Below are 13,866 nucleotides of genomic sequence, written 5' to 3'. Positions count from 1 at the left end.
GTGATGTGATGACATGGTAGAAATGCCTTCTACCTTCCATATATTATTTTACGGCCCTCCATTATAATACATAATTATCTCGAGGCTATACCAGCTTCGAAACCATTGATGGACGATTGAACTCGCATGATTATTATGATCTCGGACAAAAGTCAACCTTCTTTTGCCCACGAACGCCTTCTTACCCTAATACAGTTTCACATCACGAACTCAGCACGACTTTCAAGTCGTACGAATCTACACCAGGGACCGGATGCACATACTATACAGCTAAACACAAGACATGGACCATCTTTTACACCTCCAACACGGGACTCACTCCATCACACTACGCCCCTAATATATTCTCTCCCTCGAGTCCCGTCCCGGTCCCTTTCCCTAATACAACAAAGCCCGTCAAAAAACTTAATCTAGTATACCGCGAGACTCTACATTCAAATCAACACATCATCCGTCACGCGACCCAGAACACTCCTTCACGGTCGATCAATCGACCCTTGTTTGTCTCTCGCTCATTTGAACCCACAACTCAAACCAACACCAAGACCCTCGTCTTCGGTGACACACACAACTCGTTCCCACACTGCGAATTTCATTATCAGTACTACTCGTTTGCAAGCCTCATTTTGTCATTATGTTATCATCTTCACATTACATTCCCTGCACAGCACGTACTTGTCCCACCATTCGTTGTTTGTCTGTTTTCTCAATTGATGTCTGTATCTGTCCTTCTCTGTCTCTCTGTGTCTGTCTATCTTTTCTTTTTCTTTTCTTTTTGTCCTATATATCAAAGTCACAGCAAGAAGAACACTGTTATCCCTGATACCCCTTCCCTTTTGTCTCCTACGGTGTGTGTCTAAACAATTCTATATCTATTTGACTGTGTATCTATTCTTCTCTTTTGTTGCCCGAATCGAGGGGATTAAAAGGGAAAAATATGAAAATATAACATGACCAGTTTTGCATACAGAAGAGGGTGGGGAGCTAGGAAACTAGTATTAAGTAGTGTCACCCCTGAGGTACGGAGTAGAGTAGTATGTATTTGTAAAAAACGCTTGGGCCTTATGGACGTTTCAGGAATTTATTACATAAACATTTAGAGACTTCGGTTCTAGAAGGATTCTAGAAAGGCCAATTCTGTGTTTGATATCGTTGATTGATTTATTTCTTTATTTCTTGCTTTCTTGAGCATCTAGCACCGCACGTCAAGCGCTGGTAACTGATCCAGTAAATACAGGAGATAATATGTCATATGTAGATAGATGCCTTCCGCGAGCCAGTCGGGAGGGGTGATTGATATACATGTGGGACCACTGTAGAAGGTGGGATGGATTGGTGGAGGACAAAGAGAATATCAAGGAGAGTCGGGTTCTGAGAGAGGGGGAGCTGATTGAAAACAAGAACATGCTTTTGGTAGGCTGCTTCGTAAAGTCATCTATTTCGTCGACCAATAAATTGCTCTGAGGGACGACATGGTCGTTCATGTATAGAATAGACAATTGTTTGTGCAACCCCACAGGTGATTACCTTGGGGGCGCAGCACCATGGTCACCGGGCCGGGTGGGTGCCCGAGCTATCCCTGAAGTCGGAGAGGGCCCGGGACTGCTGTCCAAATCCGAGTCAGGGGGCGCAGTCCCGATACTGGAAGAATACTGTGGTTGGGACGCTGCAGGTGGGTACTGCACGCTACTCTCCGTTGGAGCCGCCTCGCCCCGACGTTCTGGAGCGTCCACTCGGTTATAGTCTTTCCTTAAACCCGAGTCTTCTGTGGGAGGCATCACACTCTGCGCATGATGAGCTGGGCTCGCAGCTCGGCTACCGCGTTCAAAACCTGACTGTTGTAGGCCACGGGGCTCATACATGGCGGATGCGCCGCTGTGCTGACGGCTATGAACCGAAACGTCGGCATGCGGAACCGGGGAGCTTGGTCGGGAGACTTGATAAGTACCGGGAATTGTTTCAGAAGGGCGTGATGACGGGAAAGGAGCCGGCTGGTGAGGACCGGTAGCTTTTCTTTTCCGTCCCGGGGAGCTTATATTCTCTGGGCGACGAGAAACTTGCGATGCGAAGGGCGATTCTTGTCGGATCCTTCCAGAGGGCGTATTCGGGTGGGACTGATTTGGAGGGACCCAGTGATGAAAATACAGGGATGGAGATTGACGGTGGTGGCTATCCGGCTTGCTCCCTCCATGTTGAACATGTGGGATAGATGACCCCGGAGCATAATGAACATTGCTCAAGTTGATCGGAGGTTGCTGCTGAGTTAGCGGTTCACCAGGGTTGGGTCGGGGCATAGGCGGACCCCGGGGATCAGCTGGTCCATTGGGTAATGGAGACCGGCCGAGTGGCTGCGGAGCGGGTGATGGCCCGGAAGGAGGAAGAGGTTGTGATAAGAGGATCCCCGGGGGAGGTATGACATGTTGCGGTGGTGGAGCCGCATAAGGGCCAGGAGGAATGGAGCGAGACTCTCCGCGGGCGTGCAAGCTGCGCCGATGGGATGAATGAGATAGAGCCGGTGCCGAAGGTGGTGGCGCACGGGGACCGGCAGGCGCCTGTGTCATATGTTGTTGGGCCCATTCTATGACTGATTGGGGGACGCCATTCTGGCTGATGCCCGCGAAGATGAGCGGAATCATATGAGGAGGTACGCCGGCTTGCAGGGAATCTCGAAGCATACTCTGTTCGATCTTCCGCTGCTCTAGACGCAGCGATTCCTGGTGGGTCCGTTCTTCCTCTTGCCTTCTCCGGTCTTCCTCCGCCTTCGCATGCCAGTACTGGCTAGTATCATCGGCGCTCTGCCGTTGCGCCGCAGGGCGCGGCAGCGATTGATTCACAGAATTCATGGAAGAGAAGCCAACATCCGGCGGCGGCAATGCCAGAGTCGAGGGAGGTGGCAAGCCACCACGAGAAGATTCCATAGAGTGGTCCACGGAGGGTCTCTTGGATGTTACAATGGCCGCGGCGGGATCAGGTGCGGAGGGCGGAGAGGACCGAGGAGTTGGAATAGACTGACGAACGATAGCGTAGTCATGAGAGCCTTTGATCCCGTTCTGAGAAGACGGCTTCAATGTGAGTAGCATACTCAATTAGGATCGGAGGGATGTCCGAGCAAAGACAGGTCCAAGGAACAGTGATGATCCACGGTGGAGAAGGTGTTATATAATACATAGAGAGTAGCACAGAGAGACCGGGTTTACAGCCCCATTGCGCAATTAATGCATGAGGAGTAGGAAGAGCGATGCGGAGACGGAAGAGCAGTCGTAGTATACCAAAGGCATATCGGAAAGGCAAAAGAAAGGGAGTGGATGTGAAAGAGCAGAATGGGGCAGTACAAGTAGTAGAGGTCGAGGACCCAGAAGGAGGTGATCAACCATGTTAATGATAAAAAAAAAAATAAAGGAAAGAGAAGAAAAGAAAAAGAATAATAACTTACAACCCCCGGATCTCCCAAAGAGGGAAGCGCCCCAAAAGAGGAAAACAGCCACTTACCAGAACAGGACAAGTGTCCGCAAGGCACTAACTCGAAGAGGAAAGAGCATGAGTGCCTCAGGAGCGTAAAGTGTCTGCCTGAAGCGAGGATTTGCCGAATTCATCGAGCACAGATTCGATGCTAAACTGATATGGACAGGAATCTATATATGCAGGAAGCTTAGATGGAGGTAGATACGTGTCCCAAAGCGGATAACACCCTTGTCCCAAAGAGTGAACGAAGTGGATCAGCGGACTGGCGCCGGCCACTAGAGCATCATTGCGTAGGACTGGCGCTGTTGATGACGACGAGTCCAGGCGTTCTTATCGCCAATCGAATGGCTTCGGGCCAAATTCTCCGAGCAAAGCAAGCAAGTAAGCAATGCATACCATCTATCGATTTCTGGGCGGGTCGGTCCGACAGACATGATAGATATAACCGGTACCTGTTGTGTCTTGTCCAATGTCTAGTACTAGACATCTACCTATCCATTCAAGGAACGATATATCGGTATACGAGCAAGTAAGACATCCGACTGCTATTCCGGGATTGACTGATGAGACACACGGGACAATTTTATTTTCCGCACAGACTGAGAATCAAAAGTCAAACGAAGTCCCAATTAAAAAAAATATTGATGCCTTGAGCATCGGGGCCGAGAAAAGAAGAAAAAAGTGGAGCGGCCAGTTCGTTTGCAAGTGCTCGATTCGGCTTAACCTGGAAGGTAATCTATTCACAATGGCTAATAAGAAAACTCCCTCAGCTCGTTTCTCAATCCGACTGGACTCCCCATTCCACGGCGAGAAAAACAACTATTGGAAGGAGTGGATTGCCGAACAGACGGAAGTTATTTTTTGTTACCTATTATTTATCTAATTTGAGTATATTTGTTTTGTTTTGGTTGAACCAATCCCGCCTCGGCATGCCTGAAACGGGAGGTGCTGTCGAAAACAAGGTGTATGTCGGTACCGACATACATGCATACTACCTATCAAGACGGGGAGTAGGAAACTATTAACTTAGTATAATGAATGTCATTAAACGAGTACTACGTAATGGGGAACGCCCCCCTCCTCTTCCCAGCTGTATATTAAACGACAGTCCCTTCCCGGGGATTCGTTTCATATAGATGTTCCAACGCTACCTTCTCCCCTCGTTTCCCCTCCGCATCCAGTAACCCTAATGATTATCCTTATGTACTTTGCAAGATGCGTGGGATCTCACGGTGGTTCGCTCATAGATTAGGCTTTCCTCTCATTTTAATTGGCAATTTCTTGCTACACGTCTACTTCCGTTGGGACCTATTCCCAATCCCAATTTTTTCTTCTTCCAAGTTTCTCTATGTCATAGATTCAACCTTTTCGTAACATCTCAGGGGCACAAAGAACAATGCGGCAACCAAGGCCGAGATGTTTTAATAAATGTATATACTGGAATTCAAATGCCGCTAAACAAAAATCACTTCTAGCGCGGGGGTATATCACAACGGTCAGGCAGCGCAACGATCATCGCGTCAACTGTCACGATCGAACCGACTCAACACCTCGGGAGGCACAGTAGGAATGTACTTGCGTGCTCGTTCCCGGTTGGTGCCACCCCATCCGGCCCCGTAACTGATCAACATGTCGGTACTGGTAGGTAATGAGAAGGGAAGGGTGAGGGATGGGTCCAAGAAAATCCCGTTCGCCCCATTTCGTTCATCCATACGCGGTGATGTCATGAAAGACTTTGGAGATGCGGCGGAGGCATGTTCATCAGGTGGATCTTGTCGAGGAGTCCGTGGCCGCCCCTCCGTTTGCCCTGCCTCTGGCTCCGCCGTTTGCTCTTTGCCCCCTTGAAGTTTGGCTTGTTCTCGGAACAGCAGGTCAGGATCGCGTTGCAGCTCAATCAGAAATTTCATCGCTGGCTTCGTGAGACCCTTCTCTCCTACCTCAGGCCGATAAGATTTAACCGCGTGAAGAAGCTGGGCTGGCGTCAGTTGCTGTAACTGAAGCAAAGTGGTGACAAGGGACTCGAAATCGTCCCCTAAAGAGGAGAAGCACTGCAGCCATTGTAATAGCTGGATAACCGGAGCCAGATGTCTGCGGGCGGCGTCCATAGTGCTTTCGCCAGTACTAGTCATAGACCCATTCTCATAATGTTCAGGCTGTCGGTTATTGTTACGTGCCCAGTCCTCCAAGGTAGATACGTTCATACGAATCTGCATAGCTTTGGTCCGGGCTAAGTAGCGTTTGGTGGTCATAATGCGATTGAAGATCTCCGCTCCCAGCCAGTACAGTAGCTGTGAGAGGATTTGAGTGATAATGACAGAGTGGACATCGTAGAGATCTAGCACGAACAGTGTAGAGGATAGCAGGGAAGTGATATTGCGCGGTGAAACCTGTGCTCGTCGCCGCGGGGATGGTGGCCTGAAGCGCTTTTCGGCGGGCTCGGGGGCTTTGGCCTTGGACTTGGAGCGGAAAAGCTTCCACTCGTTTTGGAAGTGAACATCCTCTAGTCCAGGGATGGTCTCGTGGTCGAGCATCGCCTCGTCTAGTACCTTATTCATTCGGCGCTCGGCGTCCCGAATGATTAAGATAAATATCTCATTTATAAGTTCCGCCAGGTGCAATTGGAACTCCACAGTCGCCTCCACGAGACCCCCATCCTTTTTCAGGTAATGTAAGAGCAAGGTGGCGTTCGACATCCAGAACGCCAATATAGTCATGTCCCATTGATGACGTTCAACAACATCGTTGATCTTATCCGTCGCCGAGACGAGTAGCTTCGCGAGTAATTCAGGGCTAGCATGGTAATGTGCGTACCGGGCACTGAGGAAAAGGAGGTTGGCGGGGACTGGCTTCTGCGACACAGATCGCTGCGGAGTCATGTTGGTGATGATTATGTCTAGGATCCTCTCTAGTTCGCTCTCCTGGAAGACGAACATTTGGTCGTTCAGGCATCGATCCCAGACAAATTCCTGTTGTTCTTCTTCCAGCTCTTCCTCATCGAGTGCCTGCTAGACAGTTCAGAATCAGCTCCTTCATATGTAGGTAAAGCTATACACTTACATCATATTTCTCATCGAGCCCCAGGCTCGATAGATCAACTTCCAGATTAATAGCACTCTCTTCCATCATCATCCTTCTTTTCATTTCAGTCTCCGCAAGTTCCTCCTCGAACCGCCCGTGCGCCAAACCAGCGTCGTAAAAATCATCTTCAATCACAGTAGGACCAAAATGATAGCCATTCTCATGCAGGTATTCCGAAATCTCGCTTCCCGGCTGCGCGAAATCAAACGCAGTGCCCCCAGACGAGGACTTGATATCCGGCGACGCTCCGTGGTCGAGAAGAATCTTCGCAATCGTCTTGTGTCTGTTTGTCATGGCCCACATCAAGGCGCTCCATTGATTGCGATCCTGCTGGTCAACATTGGCACCTGCGTTTAAAAGGGCTGAAACTACGTCTTGGTGCCCCTGGATCCAGTCAGCCGCGGTAATCGCAATGAATAAACAGCAGAAACGAGGGAATGGATTACATACAAAGCAACTGGCATATATTAACGGCACGGTCCCCTCCTCATCTGGCAGGTTCACATCCACATAATCTTTCGCTTTGCCCTGTACCAATTTGCGCACACGTTCTACATCGCCGTTGCTCGCAGCCATGTTCAAACTTCGTTGTAAAATATCCTTCTTTTCTGTCGCCGATAGCTTTTCGTCCATTGCGATTGATTCTTCATCCGCTCCCAGTGAATCTACTTCCCGATGAGCCGCCTGCGCAGCGAGCATCTCCATCAGCCGGGCATCGCTATCCTCCAGCCGAGCCGTGGTAGTCGACTCATTATCGTCATCCACCGCAGCCGCAAGGCCCCGTCCATACTGGGCCTGTAAACTATGTTCGTCATCATGCGAGTGATCGTCCAGGGCGAGACTGAAGCTCAACGGTTTCGCGGCCACAGGCGTCGTGAGAAACTGGGATTGGCCTAGGGTGAGAAGGGACCGAGGTCAGCATTCTTTCGTCTTCAAGTCTTTTGGCTTGAGCACGACAGAGTAACGCGATACTCTTTGTATATAAAGTTGGGGGAAGTGTCCGTGGTCTCGGGAACTATCTTTAGTTCCTGCAGCCTACGCGACCGTACAGCGGGGAAGAAGTTGCGAACCTTGCCAACCATCATACATCTCAGTCTCGGGTTGAATCACGGGAAAGGAACGACGGTCGTCCAAAGACTTGGGTAAATCATCCGGAAGCTCTTGAGAAAGTTGCTTCTTGTGAGTGTGAACCAGGTCAGGATCACTACCGTTGCGGTCGAGCTCGTCCGAAGCCCCGCGGAGGGAAGCGGTCGAATCCATAATGACGGAGAATCAAGCCAGCTTCAAGAACCAACAAAGAGCAAAAGGGACCGTGAAAGGGGTACTAGCTCCATGGAGGAGAAGAGAATGGTAGCAATGGAGGATATTGTCCTCTTCCTTTTTTAGGACGAGAGAAGGACTGAATGGGTTCGGGAGGCGTAGAGTGGACGGCCAAGGAGATTGGGATGTTCCTGGCCGAGGACTGACTACGTAGATCAACACGGCCAGTCATGCAGCTTTCTGGAATGCCTGATTTCCCAGACATCTCCACCCGGAGTTGTCTCCGGCGCCATGTTTTAGATAGATGGGCAACGTTTGATTTATATAGATGAAATAAGAACCATAATTCAAAACAAAAGGCGCTTGACGCTCATGCTTTCGACCCATTGGATCCCATATCAACAACGCTAATGCTCGCAGAAGTAACTTCAGGCCCGAACCAATATCAGATCAAATACTCATATAACAACAATCCCCCAAGGTTTTAACGACCAAAACAGCACAAAAATGAAAAATGAAAAATAAAAAGACAGGCAGACAGGCAGACAGGCAGACCGATGCAAGTATATAATGTACATGTGTTCGCAGTTCATGATCACAAATAACAAAGTCGTTAACAAATATCAATCGCACAAAGCAAAAGGCTCGGGTATTATGAATGGGTATTATATCGGGTATACTTCGAAGGGATCAAATGTGACGTCTGGTTTCTCCCGTTTCATCTAATCTCGTGAATTCTTGCCGGGCAATGATGATCGATTACTCAAGCTGCTTGCTATGAGTTTGGATTTCTTCTTCCGAGAGCGATGCAATCCAAAGACAGCGTTCGATAATGCCCTGCACCGGCGCGAATGTGTACTTAGTACTAGCATCAATCAAGCGAAGAAGACTTTTCACTATCTTGGCGGTCGTGCGGTAGCGTTCGAAGTTGATCAAAGGCTCTCCGCCATGGGCTGCAACCTGTGCCGGCTTCTGAGAATTGTATGTAAGGTCATGTACATACAAACCTATTCTCCGATTAATCTTCGTTCTCAGACTATCTGTGGGCTAAAAAATGGAACTTACCAACAAAGGGAATGCAGCCCTCTTGTACATTTGCTGTTTCCATTTCGACACGAAGGTCATGGAAATTCCGCACTGGCTGGATAAGCACTTCCATATCTTTCAAGAGACCTCTATCTTCAGATGGCACAAGTCCCCAAGTTTTTTGAAGCCGAGAGCAGTCCGTAGAAGATAGCGCAATAGCAATCTGAAGCATGGTCGCATAATTACACATGCGTCTGGCATGTGCAGCCGTATGGATGAACTTGGTTATAGTGCGAGCCCGCTCATGGATATTGCGTGTGAGAACGATTTCAGAGAGAATCCATTTCACCATTAAGTTGAAACGTCCCACCACAAGATCGATGCCCCGGCGCTCTTCTTCCATGAGAAATTGCACCCAGCTCACCGACGAGGGAGATCCGCTACTCCATCTCATGTCAACAAGATCCTTCCAGTCGATTTCACTAAGTGCAGCCATTTCTATTATCGTCAACTGTTGGGCGAGAGTTTGAGATTCACAAGAGAGGATGAAAGGCACATGGTCAGGTCCGGGATACTGATGTTGACGGTCCCATTCTGACCGAGAAAGAACATCGCTGGAGACGTGTTGTGTATCTATTGCTCGAACGTGCACTGGCTCGATGTTTCGACTAGGAGATGGATCTGGTGTCAAGGGTGGGGCCTGGAAAAGAGCAGGATTCAAGGGGGATGCACAAGAGGCCACAGATCGATGTTGTATGGTCATTGGAGGAGTGGGCGGGTGTGCGAGAGGATGGCGTGGTATACCTAACGACGATCGGCTCATGCTGTCAGTATACAATGAAAGCCGTTGATCGGCCGCCTCGTGGGAATCGATTAAGTCAGCTGAATCTTCAGAAAGGCCAGAGAGACGGTGACTGAAGCCGTGAGGTGCCGGGAATGTTGACCCTCGTGGAATGCGCTTAATACTCTCGCTCTCCTTGACGATATCGAAGGAAGGGTGGGATGATTCTGTATCCCATGTGTATTTACTTGAAGCATCACTCGGCTGGACTCGACCAGGCGCAGCTTGATGTGAACTGGTTCGGCTCTGACTAGGCTTTTTCATTGATTCATCGCTCAGTCCACGCTCAAGAAGAGGTATAGAGCTGTACGAGTCTTCCGACTCTGCGAGAGACTCGGAATAAGGTCTGCGAGGAACACTGCGCCCTCGAAAGTGCGAATAAGTCGAACTTTCGCTGGCCAAGGTTTGGCGTCTATGGACCCCAGCGTCCCATACCGCGCGAGTATGAGTGTCGTAGAACTCTTGTTCACGTGCACTACCTTGAACCTGGGTGCTTTGCTGTGGCTCGGCAGCAGTGTCAGTGGACCCTCCTGTCCATTTGCCTTCAAGCTTCATCAATGCTGACTCGACTCCCCCGTCGTCGTCGTCTGGGATTTGCGCAAACTGCGCGATGGCTGCCTCAAATGACCGCCTTAGGTCCTGTGATGAATGTGTTTGTAGAAGGGAGAATCGGGGGTTAGGAGGAATTAAATGGGTTAGAGGCCTGGAATGGACATCCGTTGTGTAAGTGGCTCCGCTACCAGCGGTAGAACTTCGGTAGGTGGTATTTGACATAAAAGACGCTGGATGTGAGCGTAATGGACTGCCAAGGCCATCTCGCATCTGACGTAGATCTCCACCAGGCCGTCTGCGAAGTGTCGGACCAGCCGGTTTCTCAAGATTTCCCTGCGAGCCTTGGTCTAGACTCGGAAGATCTGGCTCGGCGACCACTGCTAGACGCTGTCTTGATATTCCGCTCTGGAAAGAAGCATACTTGCGAAGACGAAGTGATGGTGACGTCCTTTTCCAGGATGTCGATCCACGCCCTACAGAGCTAGATCTTTGTGATGCAAAGAGGCCTGGCGGACGGAGAGACTGGGAGGCTCTGCTTAACGATCTAGAGTCCATGTCGTCAAAATATATGGGCAACGTATATTGATCGCCGGCAACTGTTGATCTTTGGGATTGAGGATAGAAAGAAGCAGCTCTCGGGGTAGTGGTTGAATTCTCTCCGTTCAGAAAGCCAGGGGGTTGTTCCAGACCAACGGCGCCCGACATGAGAGGACTTCTCAGACCAGTGTCATCAACGATGACGATAGATTTACTGCCACCCGTTAATACGCTTTTAGCTCGACCTTGGTCAGGCCGAAGGACCGGGTGGTCAAGTTCATCGACATCCACGCCGGCGAGCCAGGATCTTCTGGACCGCAGAGTACCCGCCTCCTGAACTGGATCAACTTCTTTGGCATCGGCATACCCAGCAAGGGCACGGTGATACTGCTGCAACGACCTATCACACAGGATATCGATTCTCGTCGGTTTCTTGGCCGCGGTCGCTGCCTTTCTGTCTCGGTAGTAATCCGAACCAAACGCGACATTTGTTGGCATAGCTGACGTTTTGCCTCGAGTTGACAGGGCGAAGGGCCCGTTAGTGTTCCGCGTAGAGGTACCTTGGCCCCCATTTCTGCCATTCAGAGCACGGCGAATCGACCCAATGATCGTCTTAACGCCAGAACTCGAAGTAGCAGGCTTGGTTGTCTCCTCAGGTTGGCTTCGCCGGTCCGTGCCAGAAGACGACGGCAGAGGGGGGGACGGCGGGGCCATCATTGTCATATACGACTCAGCCGGAGCATATAGCTCACCGCGTATTAAGCTACCGAGGTTCAAGGTATCCGGGGCTGAGAGGTTCCCTTGGGAGTCGAGCTTGAGCAAAGATAAAGGCGCTCTGCCGTCCCGCGCAGAATCTGAGAAGCTACCACTTCGCTTATGTGCATGGCTATGGAAGGGAAAGCGCCTCGATGTGACTGGGGAAGAAGTAGGGGGATCCTGCAGGGACCCCACTGGTTTCAAAGGCGCAAGAGGCACTGGATGTGGGCCCTTGGTGTCCATGATTGCCATCGAGAGGCGTTTGGGAGATTTAGGTGGTAGCGAACACGACGTTGCGTGAATACTCCGGTCACTGTCCGCCGAAACTGGCATACTCTTGGCTGTAGCTGATGAATCATTCCGCACATGTGGTGGCCGAGGCCGGCCTTCACGGTCCTGGCCACTTGTAGTACGCACCATTCTCAGTTGGCTTTCAGCACAGCTTGTCGCTAGCTGTTCATCACCTCCCGGAACAATGAGGTAGTCAGGGGTGTGATATGCGATGTGTTGGTCCTGAAAATCCCAGTAGGCAGAACATCTTCCATACCAGCATCGTTTGAGGTCGATGAGAATCTTTGAATCACTCGTTCCACCACCTTCTCGAGCCTTGACATTATCATACATACGATTGATCGTTTCACAGAAACGAACCCTAAGGTCATAGTCGGGAATGAAATCATCGACAAAGTAATTCAAGATCCAATGTCGAAGAGCTGCAAACGTGCGAATACGAATGATTCTCCCATCGTCTTGCAGGCGGTTAATCGCCCATTGCAGACGTGCAAGCAAAAGAGCGAGGAGAGAGCTGGCGGAAAGATAGGAACGAAAGGTGAGGAAGAAATCCGAAACCAATTCATAATCCATGAAAGATTCGGACGATATCTGGGCGACGATGCGGGCCGGGGTAGCAGCGCTGATATCCTTGGTACGAGGAACATACCGAACCACCGTATCATCATCCATCTGTAAAACCAAATTCTCGAAGATGGACGGCTCAATGGGCTCCTTTAGCTCGTATAAAATTGGTTTGTCGGTGGCAGTAGAGCCCCGGGTTAACTCTATAGCAGGTGTTCCCGAGAACATTGAGGCGGCAAAGGACGGCCTATCTGGTTGGCTAAAATAAACATCAGAGATCGGGCCAGGGTTCATACTTTCCCGCAAGAAGCGCGCGGCGAGAAAGTTGTCGGATAATGAGGCCCTCGAGTATATAGAATTGTACAGGGGAGTGCTTCCATCGGCACCATAATAGGAAAAGTCCCAGCCGTAATGAGGTATGGAGGTCCCCAGGGTTGGGCGTAAAGATCCATCTGCAGACTTGGGTCGGTCCTCCGGTCGATCAATGAAGATACGGAATTCCCCGTTGGCTCCTGCACGAAAGGTTGATCCCTGCTCCGAGATTGTTGAAAAAGAGCGCGCTCTGGGACGCGGACGGCGGAGGGAACGATATGGTCCAGATCGCGTCGATTCTGTTTTGATCGACTGACCGTCGTCGCACGTTTCTTCAGGTATGAGTTCCGGGCGCAGCTCCGAGAGCTGCGAATTGGACCACCGCGAAGGTTCGTCCACTCCATGAGCATCGAGTCCGCGCGAGTGGACGTGCTCGCCTTTAGATTGGTCGACGGACGGAGCAAAGGGCTGCGGACGAGGTTCCTTGAGAGACTGGTTACGAATCGGTCTAATAGGTAAGCGCACTGGTTAGTTTTCTGTTCAGTCTGTAACACCTGTCGCACGGGTCCTGGCGAATTACAACCTGGCCTTACCTCAGGAAAATCTTTCCATTCTGACCAACATTTCCAACCGTGAAATGGTTCGGTTCCCTCGCTGCTGCAGGCGTATCACGTGGAGAGGCCGGGGCGTCAAGTCGTTTAGAGGAACGCTTCCGAAGCAATTCATGGCTATCCTTCACCCGTAGAAACGAGGTTGCTATTCTCTCCCTTGCTGTCTTCGAGCCCACTTTTGTTTTCTCACCCACGTTCTTTCCCTGTGCCACTGTGTGGGCGCGTCGCAAAGTGCATGTCGCATTCTTGTCCTCCAGACTGCTCTGCGTATTCGAACCGAAGTTACGTTCGAGTAAAGCTGTTATCGATTTGCCTTGTGCATGACCAGGTTTCCCACCGGGCGACTCGACGAGCGACGTATTCAGCTCCATGTCGGATAAGGTAGTGTACCCAGCACACGCCGCTTCTCACCAAGGACCAGACGAGCGCCCCTCCCCTTACGGATGGCAAATATAGAACCTTTCATCCACCGAGTCGAAAAAATTCTAGATAGTATAAGAGAGCATTAACAGCCTCAGCCGGGATCGCAGTCCGTTCTTGTGACACGACATGACCAGACTCGGTACGATTGGAAAG

The 13,866-nt window shown here is 50.4% G+C and overlaps 3 protein-coding genes across 3 annotated transcripts; all 3 read right to left on the bottom strand.

Annotated features, from left to right (window-relative positions):
* Nucleotides 1–1,523: 1,523 nt before the first annotated feature.
* Nucleotides 1,524–3,374, bottom strand: AO090005000723 (uncharacterized protein; the record flags this gene model as incomplete). The annotated part of the gene is made up of 2 exons (XM_023233963.1): nt 1,524–3,008; nt 3,270–3,374. 2 exons carry the CDS (start codon nt 3,372–3,374, stop codon nt 1,524–1,526), a joined length of 1,590 nt encoding a protein of 529 aa, XP_023089081.1.
* A 1,608-nt stretch (nt 3,375–4,982) lies between these two features.
* AO090005000724 (DIL and Ankyrin domain protein) lies at nt 4,983–7,800 on the bottom strand (the record flags this gene model as incomplete). Its single annotated transcript, XM_001817705.3, has 4 exons — nt 4,983–6,464; nt 6,520–6,924; nt 6,991–7,433; nt 7,611–7,800. 4 exons carry the CDS (start codon nt 7,798–7,800, stop codon nt 4,983–4,985), a joined length of 2,520 nt encoding a protein of 839 aa, XP_001817757.1.
* A 759-nt stretch (nt 7,801–8,559) lies between these two features.
* AO090005000725 (mitotic regulator LTE1) lies at nt 8,560–13,661 on the bottom strand (the record flags this gene model as incomplete). Its single annotated transcript, XM_023233962.1, has 3 exons — nt 8,560–8,807; nt 8,866–13,187; nt 13,273–13,661. 3 exons carry the CDS (start codon nt 13,659–13,661, stop codon nt 8,560–8,562), a joined length of 4,959 nt encoding a protein of 1,652 aa, XP_023089082.1.
* Between the last annotated feature and the right edge of the window lie 205 nt (nt 13,662–13,866).

The sequence above is a fragment of the Aspergillus oryzae genome, chromosome 1, assembly GCF_000184455.2.
Source record: "Aspergillus oryzae RIB40 DNA, chromosome 1".
Lineage (NCBI taxonomy): Eukaryota > Fungi > Ascomycota > Eurotiomycetes > Eurotiales > Aspergillaceae > Aspergillus > Aspergillus oryzae.
The sequence above is the reverse complement of the archived record's forward strand: the minus strand, read 5'-3'. Positions and strand labels throughout refer to the sequence as shown.